The sequence below is a fragment of the Myzus persicae genome, unplaced genomic scaffold (assembly GCF_001856785.1).
Source record: "Myzus persicae strain clone G006 unplaced genomic scaffold, MPER_G0061.0, whole genome shotgun sequence".
Classification (NCBI taxonomy): Eukaryota; Metazoa; Arthropoda; class Insecta; order Hemiptera; family Aphididae; genus Myzus; species Myzus persicae.
The window spans coordinates 271,993-291,173 of record NW_019101247.1 but is presented as its reverse complement, the minus strand read 5'-3'; the positions used below and the strand labels follow the sequence as shown (position 1 = coordinate 291,173).

The following is a 19,181-nucleotide window of genomic DNA, read 5'->3' as shown; positions in this document are numbered from 1 at the left end:
ACACACACACACTATATAATATTATACATGTGTAGGAACCTGCAGCAGCCATTATGTTATATTATATTATGTTACAATATTTTAGAAGCGTGTAGTACGCGTCTTCATAATATAATAATGCATACTATACATCTTGTATTCACCACCACCATGACCACGACCACCACCTGTATGACATGCATCCCGGCGATGTAAAGAATTTCTGAAAACTCTCCTTAAAAGATCCGTTACGCGCGGGTCGTATTGAATTTGCATTCCAATATCTAACCACCCCCGACCACAACCCAACAGTTCCCGCGTCATTACACGTCGTTGAACTATTTATTTTTATCTGCGATTCTAGGTCGAATGCCACCCGTCGGCTTTTAGGGATGAACAATCGATACCTGTTGTAGAATGTGCGCATAATTCCCGCCCATAATAGGTACATATTATTATTATTATTATTATTATTATTATTATTATTATATTATGATCGTGCGGGGTTATATATTTTCTATATACTGTGCGTTAAACTTCTTTTTTTGAAATAAAGGGGACAAAAAAAGATTATCACCCATCACGGTTGACTGTGACGGTTGTTCGTCTGTCACGACACTATGGTTTCTATATGGCAGTAATAATAAATAATAATCTTTGTATAATAATAATAAATGAATATCAATTGAAAATTTTATTTTTTTATCTTATTCCAATAAAATAAAATATTATTATCCCACTTTGATGCTAACTTTGACGGGCAATAATATCTTTTATTCGTACTCTCTGCAAAGAAGTTTCACCGTATCCACGCTATTCGCAGTACGTACATTTTTTTTTTAAATTCCAGTAACACATTAATTCATGAGAAATCTTTTATTAAATGTTCAGGCTTTAAGCGTCGAAATTAAACATCTTTTGAGTTTTGATATTGAAAACGTATTTGTACTTCTTACCTATAAATTATATAACACATAATATTATTTACTTTAGAGTTTAGACTGTACTAATAACTTTTTTTACATTATTGATAGGTAGAAGCGTTCTGTGTTTTCGCATAATATAAAAAATTCGATTTTTTTTAAGACTAAGTTTAATAAGTACATATTTTGTAGTAACGAGGATGTAAATGAAACCAAACGAGTGATTCAAACTTGTTTTCGAAATTCATATCGCTTAATTAAATAAATCAGTATTCAGTAGGTTGGAGTGAAAATATCTGTTTTTAGGGCGAATAGTTTTATTTTAAATACCTCAGTCTGCAGTGTGCAACCAAATGATTTCTGTAAAAAAAAAAAAAATGTATATTACACAGCACAGTCATCGTGTGTGTTCAGCTGCAGAATTTAACACGACGTTTACGAATAACAACGATGTGTTACGCGTCTTTCGATTATGATTTACAGAATTATCATAAATGCGGTTGACCGTTACCCGTTTTGTTTCTTTCTTATTCGAAAAGACATATATATTTTTTTTTTAATGATCATACGATGACACGTTGTGCCTGTCTCGTTAGCAGCTTCGGGTGTGCCAGCCGGCTGCAGTTTGAGCAACAGAGTAAAAGTACTATTATTATTATTCGATATTTTCGGTCGCGTATATGACATATAATATAGGTTTCGGAAGTTGCATTTGCATGTTTTTTTTTGGACTGTTAGATTTATTGCTAAGTGAGCTAGAAATTCATTCTAAGACACTGCGAAAAACAAATCAAAAGTTTATAGTGCATATTTTTGCATATTTAATGATTTTTAGAGTTTAGAGCATAATTCTTAATTTTACATTTTTTTAGAGTATATTTTGTAAATTATAATATATGAAGATTCGTAAATAAAAAAAAATAGATTCATATTGATAGAATTTATTAGGTATTCTTGTATCGTATTTTTTAAATTTCCATTTGGCATTAAAAACAATGTTTTTCCTCTATTGGTTAATATAATGTATAAATATTTATAAATCATAACTACAGCCTGCTTTATATAAAATATGATATGATATAAATATTAAATAAATATAAAATAGAAACAGCTGCAATTGAAATACAATGATTTCCTATAAATACTTTCCTAGGGAAATAATTCAATGATTATTGTTGATGGGCTGATGGCATTAATAGACTTACTGCCGAAATAGTGTTGTCAGTTCCGACTTATACGTATTTATTTTATCCAAGGAACATTTTGGAGGCATTTTTATATAATTTTTTTGTTGTTTAAATTATGATCAAAAATTAAAAATCAAAATTAGTTTTAACACTTTGTTTTTTCCCATATTTATAATTTTATAAAATATTTCTGCAAATGAAAATTTTGTGTAAAAAAATAAAATACAAGTGCACATTTTTAGAGCAAATTTGTACTTTTTTTAAGCGCATAAGAGCATGCATATTTAGTACTTTTTAAGTGCATTGAGTTCCGAGCCCTACATGTAAACATTAAACACACTGCACAGGAGAAATAAAGCTTAATCTTTTGTGAATTATTAGCGATTTAAATTTAAATTCCTATACAATTATTTATTTATTACGAAAATTGATGTCTTATTTTATTTTCATACCAACAAACCAAATAAGTAGACGCGTATCCTAGCGTGGGGAGTGCCCACGTGAACACAACTCTGATATTTCAGCGTACCGTAAATGTAAAATAATACATCCGTTTTAGCTTCTTGTCGAAGATTAAAAGATATTGATTTTATGTCTGGTTTTATTGTTTCGTTTAACGTACTCGCAGCGTCCCTGTATACATATAATAATATACACTTTCCACAGATAATATCTTAACGGATCCATCTGATTTTTCCGGTCGGGTTTGTTCGGTGAAAAAATTAAAAAAACACCAAACCCATCTGTTCGTAAATTATAATAATATACTACGATCGCCGTAATGGTTTTCTCCGTAATAGTTTGACACCAGATGTACGTGTATGACATAAACAAAACAAAACGCATTTGCATATAACTACCTCATCGATTATTCAATTACTTCATCTGAAACAGAGATCGATGAATTTGTACTCTATTTTTTAGTCTAATAATATGGTTTCCAATCACTATAATATTTACATTGTATACCTACATTTTGTCAAAAAGTTAACCCCGCGGAGCAGCCTATGGCTAATAAATATATAAAAATTCGATTTTTTTTCAGCGAAGCTCAATAAGAAAATTCCGATTAAATTCAATTTACAAATATAAATATTAAATACATAATAATATTATGCGTAAAATTTAATTTTTGAAATATTCGAAATAATTATTGTTATAAGTATTTGATTTTGAGAGGGTAAAATGTTTACAACTTGCAAGACTTATACATACCTGCAATAGCCAATAATCAATATGACATGTGTGTAAACAATTAAAAACAATCGCATATTTTGTATAAACCAATTCTCTTTAGTAATGAAGCTTTACGATAACCCGTATTTATAATACACAGAGGTTTTCGTGCAATTTAAAATCAATTTCCTTTTTTTCCAAAAAAAAATGTATATGAACCGACAATGTTTCATTCCCCAGGGGTTACGGCTTACATTCGTTTGGTAAATGTACGAAGAATTACGTACTTGGAGTGCATAGTTGTAGAGCCCCAAAGAGTAATACACTTAGGTCATCGAAATCCTGGCCCTGCTGATTATCTTATTCATGATCATGCGCTTGCTACAAATACCTAGGCATTCGATTAAATCGCTAGGCACACCGCTTGTTATAATTTCACGATCAGTATAACCGACGGACGACCACCAAAAGAGGTTACTAAGTATATATATTTACATTTTTTATTAAATTCTACAACCTTCGGTATAAGCAATAATGATGACTATGATCACCTATCGATTTGACCGAATGATGCGTGTGAACGAGGCGCAATGTATACCGTCAACGTATTATCAACGTTTTAATCAAAGAATTATTTTAGACGATTTTACGGTACCCGTTTCCTGCGCATAACGACTTCCGATGATGATTCAATTCACCCAAAGTACCAAACACGTCAAGGCTCCAAACCAATATAAATGATATTGAACTGATAGGAACAAAAAATAACGTAGAATTATTTAAACATTGCAATAGAATTTTATTATGTTAATCGTTAGTGTATAAATACCGTATAAAATAAAGTACTCTGTTATAACATTACAGGTAGATATGACGAAAATAATGATCGTTGATTGTTGATAAGTAGACAAAATAGTGATAGACCGTTATCCGTTTCTGATATCCTATGAATATATTACTAGAGACTACGGAAAATTCAATACTGACCGAAGTGACCTTAAATGCGATTCAAAAATATATATATACCTACTTATATTCTTATGCACAACTACGAGACTTTGAAAAAATGTACATTATCTAGAACACGTATGATGTAATGCCAGCCTAGTTAGTAAGAACTCCGAAGGGCGTCTTAGGTTTTCGGGAATGATATGATATAGGTACCTACGGTTAAATACTAAATATAAATATTAGATACCTAGTGTAAAATTAGTTTAATACGGACGACCTTAAAAAAATTCATGGATTGTAGTCTTTGAAAAGGCCTACTAAATTTTTAAATTTTGAAACAATTTACCGATTGTTGTACGCCGACTGGAAATCTAGTATTGCTGCCGAATAAGAGGGGTTGTTACGCCCAACTTTCCACACACTACCCCGGTTCATCCCCGTGCAGACTCTCTGAACTCTAATAATTGGACATCTATTTTATGTTTTATAAAAAATATTGTAGTAAGCTTGTTAAAAAGTATGAATTCAAAGTCAAAACTATTTTTAAACTGTTTTGAGTAAATATTTTTTTCATAATATTTTCTTTAAACTTGGAGAGTCAAATGTATTGTCTGTTAACTATTTATTACTAACTTAACGACCGGGTCACTCAACTTGAGTTAATTATTTTTGGTTCATTGGATGGTTTTTCTTCAGATATTTAGTTCAGCCGCTCGATGTCTCTAAAGTATAATACCATAATTTGTGATTTACAGGCAGACCGTAGAAACGCGTCGGGCGTGGCTGGCGTCAAGTCATTTGAGACGACCGGACCGGACAACCTACAGCTTCCGGAACAACTTCCGGCCCAGTACCAAGAGATGATGCGCACTTGGTTGGTGCACCGGAGCTCGTGTCCGGTCGAATACGGGTGGGTGGACCTGGGCAAGTCATTTTGGCCCAGGTGGATAAAACAGGGTCGCTGCGGTCGTTCAGAAACGATGAGCTGCAGTTGGCCGCCGGGCATGTCATGTATGCCTTCGTCCATCAGAGTACTCAACCTGTTGCGGTGGCATTGTTGGTCAGTTGTTTAATCTAAAATTGAATAATATTTATATATTATAGTTTAGGTTAGGTCAATTTTTGCTCAAAAGGAAAAAATCTCATTTTTGCGACGGTGAAATATTTTAATTAAAACATTATTTTTGTTTTCCATTGCCTACGCAGAAAATTCATCTGTGCATATAGATTAAAGATTGAAACAAAACTACGTACTTGAAACATTTAATGTATTTTATAATTTATTTCATACACATAAAGATATTTTTAAATGCAACGTTTAGGGTAAAAATTAATTCAACCTAAGGGTTTTACCAATATAGTAAAATAAATGTCTACTACTAATTACTACTATAATTACAATAATATCATAAAATATACATTTCATGCTCACCAACATTGTGAAAATAGTTTTCTGTTGTTTCGAGTTATGAAATTAAAAATATAACATTAGGAATATTTTAAAGCTACAAAATCATTATTACAAAAAGTTTTTTTTTTTTCAAAGTCATATTAGTTGAAGCACTAAAAAACTGTCTAATATATATCGCATAATACATTCTTATAACACATAAAAGTTTGACGAAGACAATAATAATTATTGGCTCACAATAAAATTTTTTCAATGTTCTCATGACTGCGAAGGAACAAAGAGTCAAGAGATTGATCATAATGATATTCATGACATTTAATATTTTACATAAACAGGTTAAAGCATTAATAAATATTACTTAAATTTGTTTAATATAATAATATATTTGTAGCATTTCTTACAAAAGTTATGATATATTGACACAATCCCTCTACGTAATGTTATAAAATTTTGAACGTAGAGTACGATATGTTTTTTAATCAGAATCTATTCAAAAAATGTAAGCCGCTTACTAACAAAACACCTGCATTCACCTGTATCTTGTTAATAAAAATTATTAATTTTAGGTTAAAAAACAGAAAAAATAAGAAGAAAAATCGGGAGAGATTGGAATTGGCGTTCAACAAGACGAGAGGGCACGGGGCAAGAGGCAGGAGAGCCGTCGGTCAGAGGAAAAGTAAAAAAAAGGACGATAAGTTCAGATGTCTGTGGATTAAAGTCCCATATCCTGTGACTGAAGACTGTACGTGTTCGTGTAGAAAACTTGATGAATAATCTAAACAAAACGATTGCAAATCTATAGTGTCACGCAGTTCAATCTTTTAATTCCGTTCCTGGACGGATGAAATACTATAATAATAAATTACTTTTTCAAAATTAAAATAAAAATAATTCATCAACCTGAATATATTATTGCATTACTGAACTTTTTGTTATTAGAAATTATAAAATGTGATACTGAAACATACGTTGTGAATTATTGTAGGTATTTTTTTATTAACTTTTTCTCGTATCGAACGTATCATCTTTCGACTTGCCTTTAAATATTGTATTAGCCCGGTTAGTGCATACAGTAAAATATGACAGTAACACTTTTGGCTGTATAATGATAATTTTAAGTAAGAATTGGAAGAACGATGGTGTACACAGGATTATAAGGCACACATTTTTTTCTGAACAAAAATTAACAACGTTTTTAAACATTTTTTTCTATTTTACTTTTTGGAGCCTACTAGCGTTAGTCGTTACCCAAAACATACCTCGTAGAAGTTGGCTCTTACATAATAGTTGATTAAGTTATAAATAAAAAAGGTGACACTCAATAATTATAGTTTGCAACATGAATTTTAAAATTCTAACTTGTTAGATTTTGGGTATTTGTGTCCAAACGTCCACCGCCAACAACAATAATTATGCTGCGATTGCTAACTTATAATATAATATGTTTCTTTTTTCCTTTTTTGATTTTATATTTATATCAAAACCGAATGTCAAAGGTTTTCACATAAACATTAACTAAGTATTTCACAACGATTCTCATATTAACGAATTAAAAATTAGTTTATGAAGTGTTATCGCATTATTGGTCACAGCGTTTGAATTGGAGAGAGAACAGAGAGAGAGAGTTTTTTTAAAAATAATAATTAGCTTACCCCTTTTAATATTATATCCTAGATAATCAATTAGAAATTTAAATAGACAAGTATTGTTTTGTATAATATAATATAATATAATATAATATAAAATAAATTTCTATAATTTTGAATCTCCTTTCAATTGTTTTAGGCAAAAGCACTGTTAATATTAGCTGAATTGTGTCGTAAAAGCCGATTACTAATACTAATAGAGACACGCACTATATTTTAAAATTATTAAATACTGTTTTTTTCTATACTGTGGCCTCATAGGTGATTAATACTAAAGAAGTAACTTTTGTGATAACTCCTATATATTATCATCTAATGATGTAGCTAACATAGTTTTCTATTTCGCTACATGTATTTTTTACTAAAACTTACTGACTAAGCTTAATGCTAAATTTTGTAACAAATCATGTTTTCTTAACCTAGTTTCAAATCTAAACACGTGTATATGTTGCGAAAGGTAACAAAACAACATTAAATAATATATACCCTGACTTCAAGTGTATATTATTATGAATAATATTTTTTTTTAAACTGCGTGATTATTAGCCGGTGTTGCATTATTTATATTGGAAATAAATTGAATTTCCATAACATTTAATTTCATTACACTATACGTCTTCATTAGACTACAATATTAAATGAAATGCAATTATATTGATGAATGGTGAAACCTCTAGAAAAATTGTTTTAAAATCAATAATAAATCATATTATATTATACTACAATTATTATACAGAACTTAATAGCCGGATGGCTATGATTTGAAATTCGTACCATGACATAATATGACGTATGATTAGTTGAGGAAAATAAAATATAAATTAATGGTTATTTATATGTATATAGTTTAGATTTTAGACAATTATAAGTATATACCTACATAGTTACTAGGGTGGAAGATTTTTTCTGGCATGTGAATACTTGTTTTGTTTTGTGTAAAAATATATCAGTTTGATACAAATTTTTTGCTATAAGTTATGTCGAATATACAAATCTGTAATTGTAATAGATAGGTATATCAATTTTTTTGAATTTGGGTTACATTTAGGTTAATTGTTGCTCTTTTTTTGCTTAAATTTTTTAATAATATCTACCAAAACATAAATTCATTATTCTATAATTTAAAATAACCATTTAACAATCAATCTGTGTAATTCTATTATATTTTTCTAAGTCAATAAAATAAAAGTCACCGTTTCATTTATATAAAAAGTTATATTTATTATAATAATTCTTGGCAATCGCTTGATATGTAATTAAATTAGGTCATGGAATTGGTACTTTTTTAGGGCTATAATGGTACACTACCTTAAATTAATTACTTATATACGTATACAATATACATAGCTCCATAGGTACTTTATATTATGTTACTTGAATTAAATTACGACTTTACGAGTGATAATTAATATTAATGCATTACTTCACCAATGATTCTTTCGAAAGTTATGCAAATTAAGCTTCCGCAAATTGATTTTCTAAACGAAGAAAAAATATATTATAATAACAACATTTACTTGTTTCCGCGTGAAATGAGTGGGATCTATTTTCATTCAGCCAGAGTTCGTGTTTAAAGATTCGGCACCACAGATTTAGTCACACGAGTACTGATGATGCCTCCCACATTTACAAGAATTGTGTTCAGCACTGAGAAAACTCCCTGTACAAATGTAATCCCTTAATAAACCGGTCGTTTGCAATCGCCATAATACATAATATTAATAATATTTTATCTGTGTTCGGCTCCTCTGTGATGAATAGTAGAACTAAACGCCTCTAACGTCGTCGTGATACGACCAAACGCACGCTGAAGTGTACATTTCGGAGCCGACCAGCTCGTATGAATTTCGTTGTATTGTGGTTCACACACTTAATTACCTGGCTTATAAATTACAAGTTACAGTAATCGGATAATTAATATATTACGTCATTTATCGACGAAATTCAACTTGGTATACGACGACAAACACCGATTTTTAAAGAAAGAGAATTAGTACGAAGTACGAAGTACCATAAATAACATTTTTAAATACACACGAAAATGGCCAGCAGTTGTTTTTCATCTAACTCCTAGGATAAAAAAAAATTAACAATTTCGAAATTATTGATCTTGTTCAGCATCTATTTAAATTGTCAAGCATATATTGTAAATTAGCAAGACTCTCCTTAGTTCAAAATTAACATTACACGAATGACACTACCTACATACACAACTTTCCATTCCTTTCCTAGTTAAGACTAACATTTTCAGAATTTTTTTTTTGCAAAAATTTAACTTACCGTTTCCATAAACGCATAGTTTTGTCTTAGTTTTGAAATTCTTCCAACTGAAAATTGAAAAACTAGTAAATTATATCTGCAACTGATTTCGGCTACCTATAAAATACAAAAGAATTTGTCATTTTGATAATCACAATCATTCAATAATTATTTTAAAGTAAATAATTATTATTGAAGTTCGTGCTACTCATTCTTATACGTATGTTATATATCTTGTTCAACAAGATAATGTGATCATAGAAAATTTAATTTTAAATATAAAATTGATTTTCTAATAATATTGTCTAGTACAACTTTTTATACAACCTAGGTATGTAAAATAATTTTAAATCTTGTGTATAATCATAAATCAATAGTACAATCACTCAATACAATTTTTTATCACTTTGTAATACAAACTCACATGTCTAGAATTTCATTATTTTCATCATTTTCACTAGGATATGCATGATATACTTGAGACTGATGTACTTTTTCAATCGGCTCGAGTTCGTGTTTAAAAATTCGGTGTCAATGCTACAGTCACACACACACATTTATGATCTATGGTCTATCTGCCTACCCATTTACAAAATCTTCGCAAAATGTATCTTCACATAGATACGCCTGTTATGAACACAAACACCGTTCGTTTGCAATCATCATAATTCATAACACATATTATTTTATCTGTTTTGACTCGTTTTCCATGAGTAGTATAACGAAACACCTGAAACATCGGCCTGATACCACTAAACATACGTTGAAGTGTCCAATCCAAAGCTGAACAGCAAGGCAGACATTTCGTTATTTATCCTGCTACTTTAGGAAATTGAACAATATGTGAAGTGTTTTTCACGNTGTGTCCATTTATGAGAGGTAATTTTTAATTTGGTACCAGTTTATTGTGTCTACGTCCACTATTAAGAGTGTCCACTACTAAGAGGTTATAACTCCTATTATGCGCATACATTTTTGCCGGGGAATTTAGAAGTGTCCACTATTGGGAAGGGTCCACTATTGAGAGGTGTCCATTAATAGAGGTTTCACTGTATAGCAATTAGAACCAATAAAACTATCTATCACTTTATTCAATTTTTTTTTCTTCTACTATATTTATAATAAAATAATAAAATAATAATAAAGATATCAGACATACGTTAAAATGTTATTAAACCTTACATTCGTTTATTTATCAAAAAAATCTATTATAAGTCATAATCGTTTGCATTAACATTATGAGACTGTAATTATCTCAACATATTTCACACTGTGCTTACATGCCTACAGAATAAAAGTCATACCTGCTTGAAGTATTTTAGTTATTTTTATTTTTTTCACAATATTGAAAATCTATAAATTAAAATATTGGGTATGTATGATACAAAAATAATATCATGATATTATTTAGATAATTTGGAACGGTACACAAATCATTTGTAGTTATACAATTTCTTATCAAACTACAAGAAATCATTTTAAGAGCAGTCATTTAAATATTTAATTTTGTAAATTAGGTACATTATATTATCCATTAAAAAAAGAAACCCCATGATATATAATAATTTATTGTCATTATACATTATAATTTATAATTAATGCTGACAGTCATATGTAAAAAAAATCAACTAATATAATAATATGATCCAGACATTAATCTTAACAATATTGTATTTGCAGTGTTGATTGTTTATAACCATTTCATTGAAACATAATTATTATATATTTTGTATTCCTATTTTATTCCATGGTGATGTTTATTCAACGAAATAAAATATTAAATGGTTTCAAAAGAAAATCAACATGATTACGTATAAAGACGTTAGAAACGCATTCTCCGTTTGTGTGTCTAAATTTTGTTTCGCAAAAATGATTCCAGTACAATTTTCGGCCGTTACAACCAATCATTGGGCGTGATTTAACGATGTTTTCGGGCATTTACAAAACACTTTTTGGCTGCGGTGGTGGAAAATCGAACGCGCTAGAGCCGACGAAATCCGAACCCAACGACGATTTGTTGACGGCAAGCAACGAAAGGGCAAAATTGGAAATCAGAGGTTTGGAGATGGATATCCAACATCTGAGGTCGGCGGCGGCGGAGGCGACAGCTAGAGTGGCCCGAAAAAAGTCGTCGGCGGACCGAGACGTGGAGATGGAAAACCGGTGGCTTCTCCAAAAGCTGTGCAGAGAAGAAGAGACAAATCGTTGGCTCATGGCTAGGCTAAAAATGATGAGGATAGCGAACCGGAAGCTCGGCGGGCAGCTGCGCGAATCACAAGACGAGAACCGGAAGTTGTGCCAATGCATTGTCGAGCTCGAATGTCGAGAAGCAGAGTACAATGTGCGCTTCCGGGACTTAAAAGAGAAATGCAGTATCATGTCGTCGGTGATCACCGATGTGCGGTCGCTCATCGACTGAAAATTATATTTTTATAAAACTGGGATCGCTCGGGGGGTGTAGTTTTCGACCGGTGGAACCAGTGGCGTATTAGTGTGGGTGAATATGGAGATGAATCTCCTACCTTATTATTTTTTTCTGTAATTTTATATTGTATACTTTTTTCAACAATTTCCAAGTACACATAATTTGTATAAAAAGAAAGAATTGTAATTACTTACCTAATGAAAATTAAAGATTTATGTACATTTTACAGATAATAGATAATAATTATATAATGTAATATATTACCAACAAAATATGTATGTGTAGTTTTTATTATGAAAGTTAACATTTACTTGGTTCCACGAAAACAAAACATTTCAAATTTTTTACATTGGTATTGTTTTTGATAACTTAAAAATGGAATTGACGTGTTAATGAATTAATCTGTTTTTAATGTATTTTTTTCTTTTTGGTTTTTGGATATTCAATTCAAAACTGTTTATTCGTGTAAATATTTGCTTGAACGCTTAATGTTAATTCTACAGTTTTAAATTGATACTAAGTTTGTATCTACCCACTTATATCCCTATGCAATTTGTGTGTTGTAATGAACATTTTTTAAGTCATATCGCATAGGTACCTCAAAGAAATCTTCACTACTATTGTCTTATAGAGTGTAACGATGCCATTCTGGAGCTGCTCCAGCACTCCCATGGTCGACGGTTTGGTCTATGTTTATGCGACACTTAAAATAATAATCAGCCACAGCAGCGGTGAGAAACAGATTCTGCTTCAAAACAACTGCCACATAAAAAACAGTCTTAATGTTGTGAATGAAAAGATTTGATTTATTGTGATTTATTTTATAGTGTTGATTTATTTAAAAAAAATTAAAATATCATTCCATTCAATGTATTGCATATTAAAAACAAAACTTACACCGAGATTAATAATACCTTTGCTTTTATTAAATATGAGATGTATGTACGATTAATATGAAAAACAAAATGTACTGATTATCTACCACACAAGTCAGAGAATGAGTGGTATAATATAGCTTTTATATTATGTACAGATAATGAAATTTCTTAATCTATGTATTATAATTATAGTCTATACGGTTGTCACTAGCCAATATAAAAAATATTTTTAATTACACTGTACAAGGATATTTTACTGTTTGAAGTGTTATCAAACAAATTTATATTTCATATTAATTCGTATTGCTCGATAAAATTCATAAAATTATTTACGTAATATACTCGTATACCGTTAATATTAACCATACAGGTATTTCAATAATTGAACCATTTATACTCAATTTTGATATTTGTATATTACTACTTCACAATATTCAAGTACCTATAGTATAATAAAAAACATATTGTATACATAAGTCATTTTTTTTACCGACAACAGATTATCGTTTGTGAGCAATACCGTGCACTGGGTTAAGTAATTGTACACAATAAACCAGGCTGCTGCAGTGGAAGTAATATTATGCTAACGCAGTCCCCACCACAACTCCTACTGTACCACGAGAAAAAAGGGATAAGTGCAAACTAAGTAAAGACATCGGATTTCTGATGGTATCAAAAAAATTATTCAAATAAATGGCCTACTCGTACTCGCCATGTACTAGAATACAAGTAACTAATAATAATAACTATTGCAGGGTCGTGCGGGCGTTACTGTGATTGGTAAAATTATTGTAAGTGTAGTTTTAACAATTATTCAAACTGCACTGGATGACTACAGAAAACTGACATTATGAAATCATGCGAAATAAATAAATCGAAAAATATAATAATATAAATCGATCGTTGTACAAGTCAGGGTAAAATATGTATTCATAATATTTTTTGGTTTTTGTCGTTTTTGTCGGTTTTGGTTATGAGTTCATAAATTAAAAAAAATATTATATCGTATTTAAATTTCGAACACAAGTCACAGCCTTGTTACTCCGGACAGCGATTTATAGTATTGTCTTAATATTATATATTGGCACAGTACCATTTAATTATCATGGAATGTCGAAAAAAACGAACCCACGATGTACCAGAATTGCCTATCCTTATCGCCGTGTGACCATTTTATCATTGAAACACGAAAACAAAAAATAACGAATTTACTTAACACTGAAAATAATGAGTTTACGCTGCAATATGGATTCACGCTATATAGAAGGTAGGTATTTAATATAAAGTCCAAACACAAATTAATAAGTTACATACATGTGTATTATATATATATATATACTATATAGGTTAGCGGCAATGTGTATAATATTGTAATTTTATAAAATGTTCAGGAACTCTATATAATACCTACCAACCATAGTGAGCAATCTGTAAGCTTGTTGAAATTATCTAACCGTTGCATGAAAATATGAAATGCCAAACAATATATCGGTAATGTATTAAATACATCTTATCGGTATTAATATTTGACAACGCACCTTCGAATAATGTAAATTCATTAGTCATCTGCAATATCGATAAATTGAATACAGTTTAGTTTCGACTGCCCACTGATAATTCGGTTATTATTTCGTCACTGTAGCCTATACCTATAAAAAGTCTTTTCAAATTTCAGTCTTTGACAAAATGTCGTGAGGGGAGAATCGAGAGTACGATATGAAGATCGTTTTAACGCAGAGTTATTGCGTTACAATGTGACTTAAAAATAATTTATTTTTAACTGATCAGCGATATTATCAATTAATAAAAGATGATGAGTGCGCAATCAAAAAACAAAAAAAAAATGTACCCCGTGACTATTGGTTACGTAAAAAATATGATGTTTTGGCCGTTAATAATAACAGTTAGTTAATTTATCCTGTTAAAAGTATTGATAACCATATTTCATATTATACCAAAGAAAGTGATGTTTTTGATGTATTGCATAAAACTCACCAATCGTTAGGGCATGGATGACGAGATAGAATGTTGTATGAACTTAATAGCTTAAAAATATCTTGCGCTTTGAAGTTGACCTTTTTCTGTTATTATGTGAACCGTGTCAATTAAGACACAAACAAATTAGAAAAGGATTAGAGTTGTGAAACCCATTATTTTTGATGAATTTGATAGTCGCTGTCAAGTTGATTTCATTGATTTTCATTTGAATGCTCATAAACTTTTTAAATTTTACAGGTATATCAGAACCATTTAACTAAATATGTCTTCATAAAAACATTTAAAACAAAAATTACAGAAGAAGTGGCTTATGATTTAATTGATATTTTCATTTTGCTTCTATATTTCAATCGGACAACAGTCATGAATTTTCTAATCAAATTGTTTCTAATTTATGTATATTTAATCGGGTTGTATTTTTATTTTGTCGATTAGAGGCTCTTATATGTTTCTCGGTACATAAATGCGGAGTGACACTGAAACGTTTTTCATAATTTTCTTTAACTCGCATATCTTACAAAATAATACACTCCCGTCGAACGCGAGAAAATGTTCACCGAATTCAGTAACGTAGTTTTTACCTCTATTGATAGCTGATATTTTTACTTTCGGCATTTTAACACAATTCAATCAAAAAAGACGGACACTCGATATTACCTCACGGAACACGTCAAACAACATAAACGATAAATCCAGAACTGACTACAATCAATAATTTTACAAGAAGGCGAAGTCTTATCTAACGATAAGTATCATTATCGTGATGGAAAATATTAAAACTTTTCTAAAAATAAACATATTGTCCATTAGCCGTTGTCGGACCGTCGTCGTGGTCTTGCGGTTATTTTATTTATTAATAGGTCATTTAAAAATAATTTATTTTGTCAATTACATAATATTTGACTCTAATATGCAGTTAATAACAAAAGATTGTAAAATATGCAATTATATGCAAAATAAAATGTTATATTTGGATTTGTATAAGTATAATTCACATTTATAGCTGATCTAGCAATTTTTCAGTAAAACCATGCAAATGCATGAACTTCCGGGCCCTACTTATATATTTATGAAGATTAAACCAAAATCTTTCTATACGTAGACATAGTGATTATTGATTAATAAACGATTATGTGAATAGTTAACCCAATCTCCATATTGTTTCTTTGAGCTTATTTATTTTATTCCTATTGAAGACTCCATTACCGTCTAAATTATCATCCAAATCAAATATAAAAAACTTGGCCACTCCTACAATACCTGGAAATCCTCCAAGACGTCTGAAGCGTAAGTGGTGTCCAGATCTCTTAAATTAAATTAAATTAAAAAAAAATATATATATATATATATATATATAAATAAATAAATAAATAATTATCAAGGTAGCAGACAGTGCTATTAATGGGTGGCTTCTTTCAACAAACCTCATGACATGTTAACCTTTATCAGATTTTCTTATTGTGTCTAGTATGGATACAGATTGTGAATTACTTTTGAAAAAAAAAAATTCCAATTGGGCTTTTGCATTAAATTTAATGATAATAAATTTAAACATTGAACATAAAATTACAAAGAACAACTGTCTTATCTGCAGTTATTTTATAGCCACCATGAAGTGTGTCTAATGTTAACTGAATTAGCTACTAACCCTCACAAATTGCGAATTAAATACGTCTCGCTTTAATTTAAAATTTCAAGAGGGAGCTATTGAAAATGTGTTTTATAGTTGTAAATTGTAATATGCTTTGTGCAATTTGCACTTACATAGAAGATTACTATTCTGTTAAATAGATATTCGCAATTAATATATAACTTTAATATCGAAGAACCTTAATTTATAAAAATGTTTTTATAATAAAGTTTTTTGTCTCCGAAAGTATAAAAAAATATATTTTATTTTATTGGATAAATTTAAAAATATATAACTTCCAAGTCTGTTAAATAGTTTTAAGTTTAATTTAAAATTCTATGGTACTTCTATTTAAATGAGTTTAATTATGTTTTCCTACAAAGGTTTTTGATTTGATTAAAAATGCAGTCGACTACTGTAAGTTAGTATCTGTTATAGTATCTTAAGTTTTTTCAATTTACAAAAATTGGTTTTACATAATTTGTAAGAAAACATGACTTTAACATTTGTTGTAAAAGAAAAATAATGTGTAATAACTATTATTTTAAGTATGTAATCCAGTTTAAAAAAATATGTTTTACTAAATTAAAATAATGACCATGAATTTTGAATCATAGGTATAGGTAGTTAAATATTTAATGGTTTTTTACTTTCATTGTCAATATAAAAAACAGTTAATTCGTGATTTTCCGTTAGGTTACAGAAATACTTAATATAATACTTACAAAATAAATAACTTAGTGTATCGACTTTGAGTTGTTGACTATCGCTGATGCAGTCTCTCGACTTCATTGTTTAAAAAACAGTTAATTTGAGCGATGAGATGGATTTTAAATCCATCAAATTGTAAACAATAAACTCTTCTGCCACAAACAAGCCTGGATTTGAGTTGTCACAAACAAAGGTTTGGTTCATGTACAATGGGGTAAGCATGGCTTAAATATACAAGGTTATTGCACATAGCCAAATTGTTATCAAATAAAAATAAAATGGCAGCGTAAGGATACGGTCCATATCATAGCATATAATATCATAATATAGCCACTACCTATACGTCGTCCCCTTACGCTGCCATTTTAATTCCTGAACGTGATAAAATGATATAGTGGGGGTACTATTGCAATAACCTTGTATATTTAAGCCATGGGGGTAAGCAGTAGCGGATCCAGAGGTCAACCAAGGGGGGGGGGGCGAATTTTCAAAAATTAAATGACCTTTTTTATATAACCGGAAATTTATTGGAGGCTAAAATTATTTGCATTATTTCACCTATAAAACTAAATAAATACGAAATAAATAAACTTCATAAACAATAAATAAATAAATAAAAGTAATTTATTTTTACTAGTTCGTTTACAAAATCATATCAATACATCTTTTCTTCTCCTTAGCAAACCTGTCAATGATGTCTTCCACATTAAGTTGTATGTCCCTATGAATGTGTAAAAGCGCTGAGCCAGTTAAGCGTTCTTCCCCCATTCGAGACCTCAACCAGGTTTTTAATCTAATAAAATTTAAAGCAACAAGCAAGCAATATAATATAGCTATATAATAACTATTTATAAATTAGAAACTTTAAACTTTAAAATACAAATATATATAATATTATATAACTAAGTATACAGATTATGCATTCATGCTATTACATGCATTGTAAAACATATTTTATTTTAATTTAAAATTATTGAAAATAAGCTAACCTGCGAAGCGTAGAGAAGCTCCTCTCTGCAGAGACTACACTTACAGGCAAAGTGTAAATAGTTATAAGCAACTGTTTAATAGTTGGGTAAATATCACTAGAGCATTCATTTAAATCTAGCATCATTGATACTCCATTACCTAAAAAGCAAGTCACTATAAGTATTTAAGGTATTTACAGGTATAATACTATAATATATAACTCAATAACATTGCAAATAATGAAAAAGATACCTTCAGTTATTAGACGTTTCCATTTTATACACCATAGTTCCAGCTCTGAATTTAAAGTTGAATCACAAACATTTGTGAAACATGAAAAGTGTTTAACAGCTTCACTTATCTGGTTAACCAATTGATTAATATTATTAAAATCTGATATATTTGTTGATACTAATTTCATTAGTGATTGTAGTATTAAATTGTTTGAATTTAGAAACCTATGCTGTAAGTCATCAATTACATTGTCAAGGAGAGGAATGAATACTGTAGTTCTATAATAGTCTTCAAAGCTACTTATTAGCTAATTAGTTGGATTAGGTCGGTTTTTTTGTTTTCCAACAATTCTAGGAACTTTGATTTCAATTTCTAAAAGGTTCATCATACATACACTTTCTTTATATATATTATTAAAGACATCTGTAGCGTTAGAGCGTTTTTCTTTTAAAAGTGATATAATATCTTTAACAATTTCAAAAGCAGATGAAATATCTTGATCTTTTAATTGCAGAATTTTACTTGCATGGTGTGTGACTGATAATATAGATGATAATGAATACATAGAAATAACAAATTCACAGTTTATTGTATTTAAAAATGTATTAGCTTTTGAAGAAGATGTCATATCTTCCCATTCTGAAATACTTGTCAATGATTTTATAATATCAGGTAAACATTTTTGAAACAATAAAATACTATCATGTTTTTCGACCCAACGAGTTTCACAAATACTGATAAGATGATTGCGGTCTTTAAGTGTATTTTTTAGTATGTAATGACGTTTTGCTGATACATTAAAAA

At 29.8% G+C, this 19,181-nt stretch overlaps 1 protein-coding gene and 1 pseudogene across 2 annotated transcripts in view; one reads left to right on the top strand and one right to left on the bottom strand.

The window, feature by feature from the left end:
- LOC111028388 (noggin-like) overlaps positions 1-6,532 on the top strand; it is a 23,708-nt gene extending 17,176 nt beyond the window's left edge. For both annotated transcript variants that reach the window (XM_022307015.1, XM_022307014.1), the window contains exons 3-4: positions 4,972-5,276; positions 6,194-6,532. In XM_022307015.1, the coding sequence (XP_022162707.1) occupies positions 4,972-5,276; positions 6,194-6,401 (513 nt within the window). In that variant the 3' untranslated portion in view covers positions 6,402-6,532. The remainder of the gene's footprint in view (positions 1-4,971; positions 5,277-6,193) is intronic.
- Positions 6,533-17,816: 11,284 nt separating this feature from the next.
- LOC111028378 lies at positions 17,817-18,942 on the bottom strand (annotated as a pseudogene).
- Between the last annotated feature and the right edge of the window lie 239 nt (positions 18,943-19,181).